General features: G+C 37.2%; 1 protein-coding gene across 1 annotated transcript in view; it reads left to right on the forward strand.

Annotated features, from left to right (window-relative positions):
• The window catches only part of LOC308664740 (cadherin-6), a gene marked incomplete at both ends in the record, with an annotated part of 69,137 nt that extends 57,425 nt beyond the window's left edge, over nucleotides 1-11,712 (forward strand). The window contains 5 exons of the mRNA XM_081322204.1: nucleotides 373-509; nucleotides 5,006-5,127; nucleotides 6,426-6,543; nucleotides 6,649-6,900; nucleotides 11,222-11,712. Coding sequence (XP_081178330.1) covers nucleotides 373-509; nucleotides 5,006-5,127; nucleotides 6,426-6,543; nucleotides 6,649-6,900; nucleotides 11,222-11,712 — 1,120 coding nt within the window. The remainder of the gene's footprint in view (nucleotides 1-372; nucleotides 510-5,005; nucleotides 5,128-6,425; nucleotides 6,544-6,648; nucleotides 6,901-11,221) is intronic.
• Nucleotides 11,713-18,844: the final 7,132 nt, after the last annotated feature.

Genomic DNA, 18,844 nt, shown 5'->3' on the forward strand with positions numbered 1-18,844 from the left:
ATTATGTATCTCATGTGATACGTATGGGAAGCATGGCTTTGTATTCCGTGACATGAGCTGCAATTGTGTGCGTTAAAAAAACACAAGTCTTTTACAATGGAATGCAGCTCTAGTAGCATAAGTCTGCACTTTTTAGCTTATTGACCGCTAGAGACAAAACAGTATATAAACAGACTACGTAAATATTTGTGTTCCAATACATTTTTCAAAAGCCAACAGAATAGGAATTAGAATGAGACTTTGGATACAGGATTAAGCTGAAAAATAGATCAGGTTTATTGGATTTCCCTACCAAGGTTTAGAAAGCAATGGGAATTGAAAAAGAAGTGTGAAATGGAAATGCATCTCATTTCTTATCTGTCTTATTTGTAGATATTCTGTGGACCGGCATACTGATATGGACAGAATATTCAACATTGATTCTGGAAATGGATCAATATTTACTTCCAAACCTCTCGACCGAGAAATGTTATTGTGGCATAACATTACAGTAATAGCTGCTGAAATCAGTAAGTTGTCTGTAAAAACACACAAATGCACACATACACAAAAGCAGCATTGCTCTAACAAATGCAGCCTTCTAGCCAAGCGTGGCTGAAAGGAAGTCAGGTGCATATCCTTTGGTTGCTTGCTGTTATTTAAAGGCATAAAGCTAACAAAGTTTCTGTATTTTTTCTCATCTTTCCCTTGGCTATAGTTTATGAAGAGGCAACCGAACGTCTAAACAGAAAAAAAAAATAGGCAGGTCCCTCATTTCATATCAAACAAGCTAGAAGAATTTTTCTGGTCATTGACTATCAGTGAGGAGTTGCTGATTTGCAAAAAAAAAAGTTATAGATTAAAAACATACAAATATATAAAGTCAAGGAGGAGAATGAAAATCCTGTATGTTTTTCTTTCCTGGGAATTTCAGTGTTATAGCACTGACCAAAATGAAAGAATAACATTATTTCTGCCGAAACCCTGTTAATTTAATTAGGATCAGAATTAATTAGGAGAACTGAAAAACCAGCTCATCTCTCTTAAACCCAATTTATGCAAAAGTTGTTATTGATGGGACTAACTTTCAAGTAGATATGCTTCAAGAGCTAGCCTCAGGGCATTTAGATTGCAGTGAAAGCAAAATGTATGTTTTGTCGTCTTTGAAAATGTCAGCCACATGTATCATCCTTCACCAAGTCCAGTTTTGTCCAAGCGGAGGAGATGGAGGAAGGAGCAATTCAATCAATCTGAATAGAGCTGGAAGGGACCTTGAAGGTCTTCTAGTCCAATCCCCTGCTCAGACAGGAAACCTATACCATTTCAGATAGGTGGCTGTCCAATCTTTTCTTTAAAACCTCCAGTGATGAAGCACCTACAACTTCTGGAGGCAAGCTGTTCCACTGGTTAATTGTCCTCACTGTTAGGAGGTTTCTCCTTAATTCCAGGTTGCTTCTCTCCTTGATTAGTTTCCATCCCTTGTTTCTTGTCTTGCCTTCTGGTGCTTTGGAAAATAGGTTGACCTCCTTTTCTTTGTGGCCGCTCCTCAAATACTGGAATGCTGCTATTATGTTGCCCCTAGTCCTTCTTTTCTGTAGCCTGGCTAAATCCAATTCCTGCAACCGTTCTTCATATGTTTTTATCTCCAGGCCCTTAATCATCTTAGTTGCTCTTCCTTGCACTTTTTCCAAAGCATCAACATCTTTTTTGTAACGTGATGACCAAAACTAGATGCAGTATTCTAGATGTGGTCTTACTAAGGATTTATAAAGCGGTACTAATACTTCACATGATTTTAATTCTATGCCTCTGTTTATACAACCAAGATTGTATTAGCTTTTTTTTTTTGGCTGCTGCACACTGCTAGCTCAGGTTTAAGTGATCGTCCACTAGGACTCCAAGGTCCCTCTCACAGTTACTGTTTTTGAGCTCAGTTTCACCTAATCTATACTTGTTTACCTTTGGTTTTTTCCTGGCTAGGTATAAAACCTTGCTTTTCTCCACGTTAAATTTCATGTTATTGTATAGGGCCCATTGTTACAATCTGTCAAGATCTTTTTGAATCCTGAGCTTGTCTTCTGGGGTATTGGCTATTCCTGCCAGCTTAGTGTCATCTGCAAATTTGATTAGTTCCCCTTCTATTCCCTCCTCTAAATCATCTTTGAAGATATTGAAGAGTACATTTGATGAAAAGCAACCCAGTGTCTTGTAGTATAATAAAGAATAACATATTCCTTACTGCACAATTATATGTTTCCATGGTTCATAGTATCTGAACAAATGGAGATAAATGTGGTACTGAAGCAATATAAGCCATCTTCTTTTTCTTATATAACATAAAGCTACTATATATCTGGGCTACAAAATTCTAGAGGATGATGAAATGGCAGTAAACAAAAAATGTCTTTCTCTCTCTCTCTCTCTCTCTCTCTCTCTCTCTCTCTCTCTCTCTCTCTCTCTCTCTCTCTCTCTCTCTCCCCCTCCCTCCATCTTTCCTACTGTTGCCCTTCCCCCCAGATTTTATAGCTCAGATATGGTATGCCCATTAAAGGTAACTACACATAAAAGATATTCAACACTTACAGATAACAATAATCATACATAGCAATACTAATAAAATCCACTGTGATTACTAATATGAGTAGTAAAGAGTAAACTCCACCATATTTCTTTTCTCCACAAAATCCCTTTTGCTTTCTCAGATGCCTGCTCTTACTATGTATTTCTCTGTAAGGTTACATTACTAACTGAAACATGCAGAATATGATTGTTATCATTTATAAGTTCATAATAAAACATTTATATTAAGCCAGTATGATAATTGAACTCCATGCAATAGGTATTTCTACATTTTAGGCGAAATTGCTAGGAATCGCAATAGAAAATGTCTACAGAGTACTAGATGTCATATTCAAATTTATTTATTAAAAATGGGAATTGGGACAAGAGTCGTGGTGGTGCAGTAGTTAGAATGCTGTATTGCAGCTAACTCTGCCCATAGCCAAGAGTTCGATCCTGATCAGCTCAAGGTTGACTCAACCTTCCATCCTTCCGAGGTTGGTAAAAATGAGGAGCCAGATTATTGGGAGCAATATGCTGATTCTGTAATCCACTTAGAGAGGGCTGTAAAGCATTATGAAGTATATAAGTGTAAGCGCTATTGCTATTGCTAAGGTGAATGGAAAAATGAAGCTAAAATTAGGAAAATTGCCTTTAAGAGGCACTGTGGCTTCCAGGAAAACTTATTTCCAACTGAACTTCTGTTAAGATACACATAGGTTCTGTCTAAGGCCTAGACTAAAAATGAACAATACTGATATGAAAATGAAAAGTTAAAATTTCATAGTGGTAAAGTGGACCAAAGCATTTCATATTGCATATGATGAAGAGAAAAGATTAAGCTGCCCACTATAAAGTGAATATTATATCAATGTTTCCTTTGAAGTTCATCCTTGGAAAAAGAGTTGCAAGCAACAGCATGTCAGATTTCTGTTTATGTTAGCACAGATAAGTATAAACAGGTAAAGTTTGTCTTTCAATTTTACTCAAATCAAAATGAAAATTCTAATAGTAAATCCTCCCCCACTTGGCCCAGTTCCTTAAATCCTTGGTGATCACTGACTCACATTCCCATTTTATCTGTTTATATTAATCAATCACATATATGCAAACAGTAGAATCTCAAGAATTACAAGAAAGGCTCTTCTTAATATTGCCATTTTTTGTTGTTGTTGTTTTTCATTTGTAGTAGTAGCAATAGAAGTACGAGGACAATTCGGAAATAAACCTCCATTTAATTATCAATGACAGACATTCACAGATACAGAACTTTTATTATACACATTAGAAAAGTACAACATTACATTACTTTTTGACATAATCGCCATTCAAACTGAGACACTTGTCATAACGTCTTACAAGGTTTGAAATTCTTTAGTAGTAGTTGCTCGGTGCCAAATCTGGACTATAGGATGGGGGAGGGGGGTGATCAAAAACATCCCAACTAAACTGCTTCCAAGGTTCTTGGGTGCATCTAGCAGTGTGCAGGCCAGTATTATTGTGAACCAACACCACACCGGAAGTGGTGCCATAGAAAATCCCACCAAATGTGAAGATTCCAAAGGAGTACTGCTAGTGATGTTCATGGAGCATGGTTCGACCATCAATTCAGAAGTCTACTGTGAAATGTTATGAAAACTCAGATGAGCCATCAATAACATGCGTCGGGGCATGTTGACTTCCAGTGTGGTGTTGGTTCACGATAATGCTCACCCGCACACCACTAGACGCACCCAAGAACTTTTGATGCAGTTCCCTTGGGATGGTTTTGATCACACACACACCCGTAGCCCAGATCTGGCGCCAAGCAACTCTAAGGAATTTCAAAACTTGTAAGACATTATAACAAGTGTCTTAATTTGAATGCTAGTTATGTTGAAAAGTAATGTATGTTGTAGTTTTCTAATGTGTATAATAAAAGTTCTGTATCTGTGAGTGTCTCATTGATAACCAAACGGAGGTTTATTTCCAAATTGCCCTTGTAATATAGATGAAGGGAAGACAGGAAAGAATCCTACAGATTTGTGGTGATCTTTCTGGTGACATTATATTAGAGAACTATACCAGATGGAAGAAAGGGGGGGGGAATCTTAAGATGGAATTTGAACCAGTCATATTATTATAAAGAATGAGGCAAGCTACCTCAAATAGCGGATGCTGAAAAGGAGAAGAGACAGGCCAAGCCTTAACCATTCTCATTCTCCGAAGGACAGGATTGTATGCCATGTCACACTTAGGTGCAGTAAATAACACACTATCCATTTATCTGCCAGCCTATTCTGCTTCTGTTATCCCTCAGACAGTACATTGTCAGTCCTGTATATTTCTGCTGCTCTCAGTAAAAGAATGTTATCACTCATTGCTTGAATTCACTTCACAAATGTCTCGCTCCCCTGAAAAAGCAAAACAACAACAAACAAGCCTCTTTCTCCTCATATTAAAATACCTTCCCTTTGTGTTATTACAGACAACCCAAAAGAAAGTAGCCAAGTCCCAGTGTTTATTAAAGTTCTGGATGTGAATGACAACGCCCCAGAGTTTGTCATGTTTTATGAGACCTTCGTCTGTGAAAATGCAAAGGCTGAGCAGGTTAGCAGTTTGTGTTTTGAAAGAAATAAATATCTGATTTTTTGTGCCTTTTGTGTTGCAAGGAACTGTCAGCAACAGTAAATGAAATCAACTCATCACTTCTTGGCCCAAACTGTAACTGGCATTTTGTGTGGTTTACATGGCTCTTTCCACACTTTGTTTCACTATCTGCAGTTCTGCCCTTTTAATGTTCCTTTTGACAGCAAATTCTATTCCTTTTGATACGCCCATGGTGAGTATATATACAGAATCTGCAACCTTGATGGAGCAAATATCACCAAATCCAAAATCTGGCTATTCAACAATCCAAATGACCAGTTAGCATTATTTTATGTGTAATCTTCCATTTGATTCATAAACAGAGACTGGCAAAAACATAATAATTCAAGTCCTAATCAAGGATATAGGCAGTTCTAAGCAAGGTATTTTTTTTCTTTTCTTTTCTTTTTTCTTTCTTTTTTTGCAAAATAAGGGTGTTCAGGTCTGATAAATTCAATATTTTCAAATATCGAGGGAATCCTTTAGGTATTGCTCCAATCATGCTTTTTTCCCATAAGAGTTCAACTTATGGAAAATCTGGTATCTTACAGTGGGGGAGGGGTTGCTTTTCCTCAATCCTACTCTTAAGATGTGTGTGTGTGTGTGCACAAAGACACACGTATGTGCGTGTGCATAATATTTTCAGAGAAATAAACATATAACAAGAGCCAGATTGGTGTAGTGCTTAAGACATAAAGCTAGAAACTGGAAGCCATTCTGTTCTGGCCTTAGGCACAAAGCCAGCCAGATGGCTTTGAACCAGTCCCTCTCCCTCAGCCCTATGAAGCAGGCAATGGCAAACTACTTCTGGAAAAAACTTGCTAAGAAAATTAAGGAACTACTCCAGGCAGTGTCTGGGCATCAGACATGATTGAATGGGGGAAAAAAAGAGACATACCAGAGTAGGTAACAAAATCATCTGCCTGAGGCAGATATGTTAATCTCTGACCTTCAGGGATGCCCTGAAACATGCAAGCATGTTGGGGGATTAATAAATCCCTCTTTCGCTACATTACCAACATAAAGCCTTTTTTTCCCCTCTCTCAAAACAGTTTTCATGGGAAAAGTGTTCTGTTGGGAGGAAAGAGTGATATACAATAATAAAATATCCTTATCAATCACTGTTTGTTGTCTTGCTTGTTGTTATTAATTGATTGCTTTCATCCCATTTATTCTTTCTGATGAATTAAGAGCAAGGTGTATATATCAGTCTGCGTGCCATAAGTAAAAATAAAATAACACTATTTTCACTTTTCTAGCTCATCCAGACCTTAAGTGCAGTTGACAAAGATGATGCTTTTGGTGGGCACAAATTCTCATTCACTTTGGCCCCAGAAGTAGCCAATAGCTCCAATTTCACCCTTCGGGACAACAAAGGTATCCTTGTTTTGTTTTGTTTTTTATTGCATACTTTCTCTCCTTATTTGGGTTTTGACCTTCAGAAAGAACACACTCCCTATCATGTTTTTACTTTTTTTTCAGATAATACAGCTGGAGTCTTCACAAAGAAAATGAGATATAACCGTCATGAAATGAATACATACCTCCTACCAGTGATAATCTCAGACAATGAGTATCCAGTTCAGAGTAGTACGGAGACGGTGACAATTCGAGTGTGTGCCTGTGACCAAAGAGGCAAAATGCTGTCCTGTAATGCTGAAGCCCTGATCCACCCAACTGGCCTTAGCACAGGCGCATTGATCGCAATTCTTCTTTGTATAATTATATTGTTAGGTAAAGAACTTTGCATGAACTTTGCATGAAGTTGGGGGAGTAGGATGGAGAAAATAGATTGTGCTAAAGGGCAAATGAAGCATATTTACACATTAATATAACTATGAAGTATTATTAATAGAGTCATCTTCTGGTATAGATAGAATTAGCTCATGATACATTTTTACATTCTGGGTCTGAGTATTCACCAATAGTGATACCCAGTACGTTGATTGTGGTCAAGAAAAAAACACATTTCAGTTTCATGCCATCTTTCCTATTTCTATGCATCAATCAAATATCACAAGTTTATTTGACTAACTTGTTAGTTACAGTGAGTTGGCTACCTAATCAACAAACTCAAGTATGTATCCTCTACAAACAGTTCTGTGGTTGTAATTATGAAGGAACAGACATGGATCAATTCAAACACATACAATTTCAAGTTCACCCACTAAGAAGATGTGGGCATACTAATTCCTTAAATGCAGCTGCCACCAAATATCCTTCTACTTCCAATCAGGACATTATTATTCCCATCATTCCCTAGCTTGATAAAGAGGTATTGCTGGGTTGAAATGCTAGCCAACATAACAAGAAAACTATACTGTCATAATTTTTGAGGTATTGATTTCTGATCTGTCTTGGCCTCTGTTTAAAGTCATAGCAGGTAATCATACAACAACAACAAAATGTTGTCAGGACATGTTTAGTAGATGCAGGTGGGAAAGGCTCATCAACTGGAATTCTAACATCCTTGCAAAAAATTCACCAATACATGAGAATATCTGTAGCTCGGGGTTGAACTGTGGAGTTTTTGATGCTCTCTGAACTTAGTTGTCTGCTTGCAAGCATTTTGTTATCCAACTAGATAACTTCATTTGTGAGAATGAGTGTAGGGTGTTCTTCCTGTCTGGATATAAAAGCTTGTCTTGCCTGTTTTGGGGAAGGGAGTGTCTCCTGGATGGTTTCTTGATTTTCTCCCTGTAACTTTATAATCTAGCAATCAATAAATTATGCTGTCAAGGTGGGGTTCAAAATAATAATTATTGGGATTGCAGTTCTATAGCCTGCAGTAGAATTCAATGAATAGCTGATGTCATATTTTCTTCTCCTTTGATCTGCAGTACAATATTAATGCCAGGTAGTAAACCAAAAGCAGCAAAATAATTAAACTACAAATTCTATTTTTAAGAGTAACAAAGCAGATGATTTTATCATTCATTTACTTTTGGTAATATATATTTTACTTTCAGTCTTAGTAGGCCTAGCTTATTTTTTTTTAATGCTAAGAATTGCTGAACAGCCAGAAGAGAAGCAACATGTCAGCTTTACTTTTAACATGTTTTTTTTACCATTAAGAAGACCTATTCTACAAGTTCACACTAAAATGAAAAAAAACAGCTTGAGAACTGAGAACACAATTATATTTTGAGCTGAATTACTTAGTAATTTGCACAAATTCAATTTGCATATTTATTTCTTTGAATGAAATCTCATTCCTGGTGATATTAGAGTACCAGACTAAAACTAAATTTAAAAATGCAAATTAGCTCTGTATTTTTACACTGGTTGGTAAAGTATTAGACAATATAGAGCACAGATGATTATTTGGACTGAGGCAGAATTTATATGGCAGAGAGATAAATGTCTATGGAGATTCTCATTCGTCCAGGTCATGGTTGTCCCAAAAGTGCTTTTTCATGAGGCAACTGGACTTTCTTTTTTTCTCTTTGAAGACATTTCGCTTCTCATCCAAGAAGCTTCTTCAGCTCTGAAACTTCTTGGATGAGAAGTGAAACGTCTTCAAAGAGAAAAAACAAAGTCCAGTTGCCTCGTGAAAAAGCACCTTTGGGACCCAAAGATAAATATTTTGTTCAAAGGAATGGATAAACTCCAAAGATAGGTTGTTGAGGCTATGCAACTTTTACAGGGTTTCCATACCTTCCCATTTCCAAATAGTTATTGTAGGGATACTTTATTTGTATATAAGAGCCTTGGTGGAGCAGTGGGCTAATGCCTCCTTAAGTAACACCAGCTGCCTGCAATTAGTGCAGGTTCGCATCCCACCAGACTTAAGGTTGACTCAGCCTTCCATCCTTCCGAGGTAGGTAAAATGAGGACCCAGATTGTTGGGGGCAGTTAAGCTGACTTTGTAATAATGCCGCTTGGGGTGTGTGTGAAAGCCCTAATAAGCAGGCATATACATAGAATCTGCCAACCTAGCAGTTCAAAAGCACGTAAAAATGCAAGTAGAAAAATAGGAACCACTACGGTGGGAAGGTAACAGCGTTCCGTGCGCCTTTGGCGTCTAGTCATGCTGGCCACATGACCACGGAGACGTCCTCGGACAAGCGCTGGCTCTTCGGCTTTGAAACGGAGATGAGCACCGGCCCCTAGAGTCGGAAACGACTAGCATGCATGTGCGGGGGAACCTTTACCTTTACTATACATAGAATGAAGGCTACTGCTAAGCTTGTAAGCCGCCCTGAGTCTTCGGAGAAGGGCAGGATATAAATGGAATTAAAATAAAATAAAAATAAATATTCAAATACCATAGGTTTGCCGTTGTGATCTGCATATGGGGAAAAACTATTCCTGAGAAGTTATGCTAGCCAGAAAAGACAGTATTAGGTTGGACCCAGTGGTGGGATTCAAATATGTGAACAACCAATTCTCTGTGTGGATGCCACTTCCAGAAGTCCATTCTGGGCCTGGGCAACAAAAAAATAGCTATCGGTTCTACCGAACCAGCTGAATCCCACCACTGGGATTGGACGGATAAGCAGTCTCATTTGTTTAAAACTTATATTTTCCTTAATTTATAATTTGAACACTCTTCTAAGCTAAGGGTAAAGTTGTCTTCCTTGAGGATCTTCTGAAAATCACGAGGTGGTTCTGTTAACATCTTGACTATTTTTGTAAGACTGTTAAAGCATGATAACTCATGATTTCTATTGATAAGAAAACTAGTACTTTCATTTCCATGGAGAAGTATTTTAGTGAAGTTGGGGAAAGAACGAGGCAGTCAGCTTGAGAATATAGCTAAGTGTCTATTTTAAGTTTACGCCAATCATCTTTGAATTTGGAGTATAGTAAGAATTATCTAATAAATATTCCAAAATTTCTTTAAACTAAAAGAGAGATAAGGGGATAAAAAAGACATTAAGAGTATCATTGAGAACTTTGACAGTTGGCTGCTTGAATATTTATTTATACCAGCACTCACATCCAAATGTTCTAATTCTGGAAATGATTGGAGGTAAGTCCACATTTTAAACCACCAGTTATAAATAATAGTTCCTAATTTTTCATACTCAGATTTTGGCAATTGGCAATTCAACAGCCAAATCTGGGCTCCCAAATTTTTAAGTGTCAAAAGGCAAATATAGCATCAGAGGCGACTGGAAAAATACTCAGAGTTACATATTTTTAAATAACAGAGATTAAATCAAGAATTATAAAATACTTTATAACGCGGTGGCTCAGTGGGTTAGGACGCTGAGCTTGTCGATCAGAAGGTCGGCAGTTTGGCGGGTCGAATCCCGAGTGCCGCGTAGCAGAGTGAGCGCCTGTTACTCGTCCCAGCTTCTGCCAACCTAGCAGTTCGAAAGCACATAAAAATGCAAGTAGAAAAATAGGGACCACTACGGTGGGAAGGTAACAGCGTTCCGTGCGCCTTTGGTGTCTAGTCATGCCGGCCACATGACCACGGAGACGTCCTCAGACAAGCGCTGGCTCTTCGGCTTTGAAACGGAGATGAGCACCGGCCCCTAGAGTTGGAAACGACTAGCACGCATGTGCGGGGGAACCTTTACCTTTACCTTTTACCTAAAATACTTTCAATATTTTTTTAAAGGAAGACATTTTTAGTGTTACCATAACTTTTTTCCTTATATAATATTGCTACTGTACATCTCACTTTAAAAAAAATCCTTAGAGAACAAAATTCAAAGAATTTCAGCAGTTCACCCTCAACATTTGATGTAACTGATTTTTTTTTCATTTTGGGTCTCCTCAAAATAATGACTTCTGTGATTTTAAAAGGATTGCATTGTCACAACATGAAAACAAACTGAAATTCATCTACGTTTTAGCTTGAAATCGGCATTTCGCCAAACCTTTCCTGTACTTACAACTCCCAAAACGATGAGCTTCCCAAGTTAGAATGAGGTTATGGATTGTACTGTTTTGGCAGATCTTCCTGCAAAAGAAAACAAAACAAGTTCCCAAGAATACAAATTTCATGGTAGCTTGGCGTTCTTTTTAATTAGCTGGAGAATTAATGTCCCTCTCAACTTGGCCGACTTTGCTTAATTAATTCATTTATTTTTCTTATCAGTTACCGTGGTGCTGTTTGCCGCTCTGAGGCGGCAAAGGAAGAAAGAGCCTTTGATCATCTCTAAAGAGGACATCCGAGATAACATTGTCAGTTACAATGACGAAGGTGGTGGAGAGGAAGACACTCAAGCCTTTGATATTGGCACACTGCGGAATCCTGAAGCCATAGAGGACAATAAATTGCGCCGAGACATTGTGCCCGAAACGCTGTTCATGCCACGCCGGACTCCAGTGGTACGAGACAACACTGATGTCAGAGATTTTATTAGCCAAAGGTTAAAGGAGAATGATACAGATCCCACTGCACCCCCTTATGACTCATTAGCTACATATGCATATGAAGGCAGTGGCTCGGTGGCTGACTCTCTTAGCTCTTTAGAGTCAGTGACTACAGATGGAGACCAGGACTATGATTACCTCAGTGACTGGGGACCTCGTTTTAGGAAGTTGGCCGATATGTATGGTGGTGAAGACAGTGATAAAGACTCCTAATAATGTTGCCTTTTCCTTTTTTTCCAAGAAACAGCAGTGAAATGTGTGATGTTGCTACTTCTTTCTATATATCAACCATTCTCGAAAAGAGCTTCTCTATCCTGCCGGTTCAGATTGTTTCTTGACTGCAGTCTTTGTGGATCTAATGTCATTCCCACTGTAATTTCAGCTTCCAAGAGAGGAAGAAACCCCATATTATTATTTTTAATCACATTTTTATTTAGGCAGTTCAATGGCCAAACAGCAAAGCAATTGAGGGAGAAACACACACACCCCTGAACAGAAATGGAATGCTAGTTTTAATGTTTCTGCTAATTTTGTAAATGGGATGATCTTAATGTTATAGCTCACCAAATAACCTATATTTTAATTAGTCACCCGAAACACATTTTTCTGCAAATTATATATTGGAACACCCTATTTTAAGGAAATGGTATTTCATATATTATAGGAAAAGAGTGTAGGTCTTTTAAAAGCTACAAGGGAGCTACAGGTAGTCCTCACTTGTTCATGGCATTTAAAGTTATGATGGCACCAAACAGGCAGATTTATGGCCGGTCCTTGAAGTTGTGCCGTCACAGCATCCCCATGATCACTTGATTGAAATTTGGGCACTTGATTGCAACCAAACCTGCACTGACAGCTGTTGCGGCATCCCACCGTCACTTGATCATCATTTGCAACCTTCACTCTGGCTTCCCACAAGCAAAATTGCCAGTCATGATCACAAGCAAAATCAATAGGGAAGCAAGCAGTAAACTGCCAGTCATGATCACGTAACATCTGTCTTAACAATCATGTAGGATTCATTCAACAACAGCAACTGGAAGTGCTAGAACTGCCACTGTTAAGTTGGCAAGGTCACTTGGGGATTGGTTTTACAACTGTGTCACTAGGTTCCAGTTACTGTCATTAAGGGAGAACTACCGGTAAGATACTTTTAAGTAATTCAATGGTCTTTTGAATGCTAGTGTTAATTTTGAATTGGTCACTTTCCTCAAACTATTAAAACATAATAATAATAATAATAATAATAATAATAATAATAATAATAATAATAATAATAATAATAATAATAATAATAATAATGATGATGATGATGGACAATCAGGAGTTAGAAGAAAGGAGAGATATATTTGTGTATATATGTGCCTGGTAAGTGGTCCTAGCCAGTTCAGTAGGTGGGTTACAGTAATGTACTTCAAGAGATATTCTATTCCTGGGAAGTAGTCTACTAGGTAATGTAAAGAGATTGTAACAACGTGTATCAAGAAAGCAGAGGGTTGCTGAAAGTACATGTATGAACTTCAAGTAAACCAAATTAATAATAATAAGAGCAGATCAATTGAAATCAAAGAATTTCAAGTTAGAAATGACTAAATTAATTCCCACTGATTTTGGTCACTCTATTTTAAACAGGACTGAACCTGGATCCAATCTATGATATATGAAGAGGGTTGCTTATCTATATTTTCTGAGCTCAATTCATATTAATTATTGCTCAATGCCACTCATACCAGCAAAACAAAGGCTATCATGTTCTCTTTATCACTTGCTCAGCTGGTGGGTTGCTATTATTTCTACCTCCTCCTTCTTAACAAAATACTCTGGTACTAGTGCCTAGGATTAACCTGACAGCAGGTACTATATTGTGGAGCGAGGAAAGGACATGGGAGAAATAAGGAACTAGTGCTACAGTAGTGCCTGGCTAAGCAAGCAGCAGGAAATTGTATTTGTTACGATCTCACCTTGCAATAATAATTCAGTTCAACACTGGTTCATGCTGCTAAACCACTGCTGAGCAAAGCCATACCAACTAACAAGAATTTGTATTGGCCATGAGGTGCATCAGAGCTGGCTTTGTATAGAATTGAAATATGAAACAAAGGGCAGATGTTACAAAGACTCAAGACTTTTAGAGAAAAAGCAATGAAATACAAAACAGGAGCAAGACACAAAGCAAGGCTATCTGAAACTCAGTTGCAATGAGTATGCTGAAATGAGCAGGGAAAGCTTTGAACAATATGACATGTGTGAACTACCTTGGCAGAATGGCTCCTCGCCCACTCATCTGCCTCACAATCAGCACCACAAAGAGGTCTAATAGGAGTTTCTTATGAGCTCTCTGTTTTATTTAATGGCAGCATTTTAAAATGAATGTTTGTATTTCCCCCCCTCATTTTTGCATATCGTAGATCCAAGCTTATGAAAATGACCTTTTAATTATAAGATTTCCGCTTCTGTAATTACTATTGCAATATTTATATTATTTGTATGTGTGTGTCTGTGCGTCTGTATTTGTGCACGCACGTGTACACAATTCCATTTAGGTGTTCCTGAATTCTTTTATTTAATCTAAATTCCATAGACAAAGGTGCCCATTAATTGTTAATCAGTTCTTTTTGCATCTCTAGAAAATGTCTGATATAGTCATATTACAGTTAATAGTTCACCAAGGCCCAGTCAGCTGAAAAAGTTGTCTAAAAAATTTGCCAAGTGTTTACATAGAAGGTCAGAGGGACACTGAATCAGACCCACCTATTATGCTATGTTAAAAACACTACACTGCTATCAGAAAAACTCAATAATGTAATCCTAGATATCTACTCATACCTGAGCTCCACTGATTCATTAGAGACTTCCAAACAGTATTGCTTTGAACCCAATTACTTGTTATTCAATTGCCAGAATCTCTCTTTTAAATCTGTCAAATTTTATGTACCGGTACTTAGTTAAGAAACCGATATATTGGGGTTTTTACTGAATTTGGTTTTTCCCCATCCAGTAATTTTTGCTTTGCTTTAATAACATCTTAAAGATGTGAATACAAAAATATGACCCAAAAAGTAAGATTTGTAAGCATTTCCAGAGCAGATCTGCTGTGTCTATGTTTTCTTTTTTTAAAATAATAATAGCTGATTGTTCCATTTTGAAACAGATTGGCATCTTTGGGACCTTCCAACGCATAGCACTTGCCTTTGTGTTCTCACAACTTAATCCAGCTTCTACAGCTGAGTCAATCATTTTCAGCTCAGCTGAGACTCAAACCCCAGAGAACAATTCTTCAGAACTCCCACAAGAAATTTGAGATAGGAGGTTTCAAATTGGTAGTTACCTCCCAAATCTTCCATCCTGTCCTCTCCTGCAGAAACTAAGTTTGTATGGAACTATGCCATTTCCCTCTTGAGGGTGCATTGAATTGAGAAGCAAATTGCCCATTATACTAAACAGTGACTGGGGTGTATTTTCTTTGTTCTTGTTGTTGCAAAAAAGGAAAAACAAAAACAACTATAAGCAGCTATGAGACACTAGCTACGTGCTTGCCCTTCTGTTGCCTTATTAGTAAGCTACAAGGAACATGGGCGGCCGATGAACAAAGAGTGGCATAGCAATGGGAATATAGTATGGAAAAGATTCTGAGATTAGAGGTGAAAGTTGCTATGTATAAATTTCCTTTGTTTTTGGACATTATGGTTTACTATTTTAAAAAACTGCTAGGTCTGTTTTGGCAAAGAGGACTGAGAAATGCATGTATATGCCCTATTATATTTCCCAACTTGATGTCTTCCAGATGTGTGGTGCTGCTAATGTCATCATTTTACGATAAACTATGCTTACCAAGACAGGATGGGAGTTGTAGGTAACCCAGTGAAGAGATAAGTTGGGGAACACTATCATATACTATATGTAATGAAATCATTCTTCATTTGTTTTCATTTTTTTTAAAAAATAGAACAAAATAAGACCAATGTGTTTCTGATCTTATGATGCAAGTAAGAAAATCAAATCAAAGAGTGTATAAGATCCCAAAGTAATCAGCTAAATATTTTAGGATTTGTACACCTCTTGACATATATTATTTTAAGGAGATCAATTCTACAGAATGCTGTAGAATTGCAAATAACCAAATAGCAATTTTAGTGACATTTAACAAAAAAAAGTATAATAAAATTAAGAATTATTAATTTTCAAATAATTTGTTTGATGGTACAAATTGATTAATCTGTTTTGTGGAACCATGTTACTAATATTAAGTGTGCCTACACTGATCCAAAGTAAAAGATATAAATTTGGAGTTGATAATGAAGGAGCAATAAGGAACAGTCAAACAGAATGAAATTTAATTTATAAGTAGACATTTGGAGGGAATTTAAAAAAAGAAGCCATAGTTACTTAGCTATATTAGTTATACCTAAAATGAGTATGCATAGCATGCTAAGGCAAAATGTGGTATAATTTTGATTTAGGGTAATGAGTGAATCTAGACATCATGGTTTATAATCCAAGATTTATAATCTAAAATTATTTGTGAATTGGACCACTGTAGCTGATCCCACAAAACATAATTAAAGCAATCACTTCACGGTGATAATTCACGGTGATGAATGTGCCCAGTCTTCAAGTAGACTCATGAATGTAGTTGGAATCAAGATGGACAGTTCAATGAAAATGTCAGCTGTACAGCTGCACCAAAAATAGTGGTAAATTCTTTTGTACTTAACATTATTAGGAAGAGAACAGAACATAGAACTACCAATATACGTAATAATTCCCTTAAATAAATTTGTGGGAGAACAAATGTAGGTATTGTGCATAAACCTGATCATAACAGAGTTAGGAGGTAGATGCCAAACTGATCTGTGTAGAGTTCTTTAAAGCAGGCTATTGCAAGCTGTTTAGCTTGAAATTGAGGAGGGTAAGAGGATAGATGTCATGGGTATATAAAATAATGCATGGCATACATAATGTGTAGGGAGAATTTTTCCCTCTCTCCTATGGTTAAGTCTCAAGATCATTCATTGAAACTAAATTCAGCAGAACATTAGCCTATCTGTAACTTTCTGTTCTTAATCACAATGGCATTAAAAGCTATATGTACAATGATGTCACAATGAAAACTCTACCCTTTCATACCAGCAATACAATATTATATACAAGAGCATAAGGGATAGAGTTTGCTTTGTTATGTCATGTAATATGTGTTGTCTTCATGTCTCTTTTGCTCATTCATACAGAACTGTAGACCAAACACAGGGAGGAGATAAGAGAGAGAGAGAGAGAGAGAGAGAGAGAGAGAGAGAGAGAGAGAGAGAGAGAGAGAGAGAGAGAGAGAGAGAGAGAGAGAGAGAGAGAGAGAGAGAGAGAGAGAGAGATGCCATATCATCTTGTTAAACTGAAATTTGTTGTAAGCATTTGGAGAAGTTTCAAAGGAGACTGGACAGATTCATCAAAGAACAGGCTATCAATGCCTGCTAATATTGAGGGATCTTTACTCCTGATCACAGCATCCTCCCTTAACACCGGCTGCTGAAAAGTAACAATGAAAGAGAATAATTGCTCCCCAAATGTGTGTGCCAAATGCATGTAGTTGATCAGTTGTGACACACAAAAAATGCTGGGTTAGATAGCCTGTGTTTGATAAGGTTCTTTGTATATGATATGCAGCTTCTGAAATGTAAATCTGGAGGCTAGCCGTTTGTCAGCCCACTTAAAAGCAGTCTTAAATTGGTTGAAATCAGAGGTATGTAGAAAACAGTGTTCTCTGTAATACCACATGTTGGCCATAGAAAAGGGTGTTCCTTAAACCCTCTTTTGCCAAATGAGTCAAACAGTTTAGGATACTGTGTGTATGCTATGAAGATTATGATTGCACATTTCTCCTGATACAGCAGATTTCCTTTGATGGCTCAGGTTAATTTAGCTAGGATTGACACTAATTCTGTGACATCTGATAGCTTAACTAGAGGGCTCTTTCACCACCTCCCGGAATTACTGACACTAAGTACCAGCTATTTGAGCCAGAAGTTTGCATTTTATTGATGAAATGTTTCGCCTTGTCAATAAAATGACAGTAAGCCACCCACAGCTTGTGCATAAATATTATATAAACTATTTAACATACTGGCATCAAAATTAAGACAACAAACTGAATTTAAAAAAAAATGAATTATGGTCTTCTCTGGAGGCTGACACATTATGCATTAATCACCTGAAGTTTCTTATTCGTGCAATTTACGAGCATGGATTTTTCCAATAATAGGCCCCGTCTGGGCATTGGTTCATACTTTTTTGATATATGACTAAGACCTTTAGATTTTCTCCTCAGGCAACAGAAAATGCAACTCAAAGCAAAATTCCATGAATTCTGAGTGCCAGCATGGAACAACAAACAAAAGGGGGAAAATGTAAAATAGTACATTATCTGATGTTGGAATAATAGAAATGTGACTAGATAATCCAGTATGAAAACATAACAGTGTTAAGGCTGGTTGAAATCCTATAAATGCTTCTGCAGTCCCAATTCCTACTGAATACAATTCTGCATTCAATTCTGAGTTAAAATAAGTTACCAACAGGACAATCCTTTGCATGTCCTTTGATGCTCAATGTGACTTGCTCCTTTTAACATCTTCTGACTATGGTGCCATTCCATACATACCTGTCAATGTATCCCACTGAATACCTTCTAAGAACCCATGAACAGGATCTGAGTTGGTAGCACTTACGAACAAATGAATTATAGTCCCATTAGCACCTTCAGAATCATGTATTTTTAATAGCCAGGTTTCATTCTTGTCTAACTTAATCAAAATGAACTGGGCAAAATCTTATCTTTAATAGCACAGACTTTTTGGAATTAGGACGTGAAGCATTGTTAATTATGTTCAATCAGCGAAACTTATTTTCTAAATCAACATACTCAGGAATGGACTGTTTGTTTTCTAGTGTAGTTTATTTGCCTAGTCTTTCTAGTCTATTTGAGACTAGACGTTGCCTATTGATTACAAATACACATGTATCCAAAATCGATAGAACATTCAAAAAGGAATATAACATCTGTATGTCTTGCATTTAATAGGATAAACCTTAATACTATATAACATACTTTTGAGGTTCTGCATCAACGTAGGAGATGGATAAAGGCAGAGTTTGTTAAAGTATTTTGATTTTTTTTTACATTGATTACCACCTTTTGTTAACTGAAGAAGTGGCCAGAATCTCAGAAAATCCTTATTTACAAGAGAGAATAGCCACATATCAATGTAATATACCTGGTAATGATACAGAAATAGTCAAGTAGCCATTATGAGATTTGTGTGCAAATGAATTGAGGACTGCTGACTGAAACCAC

This window comes from Vipera berus (genome assembly GCF_964194415.1).
Source record: "Vipera berus genome assembly, chromosome: 3".
NCBI classification, from domain to species: domain Eukaryota; kingdom Metazoa; phylum Chordata; class Lepidosauria; order Squamata; family Viperidae; genus Vipera; species Vipera berus.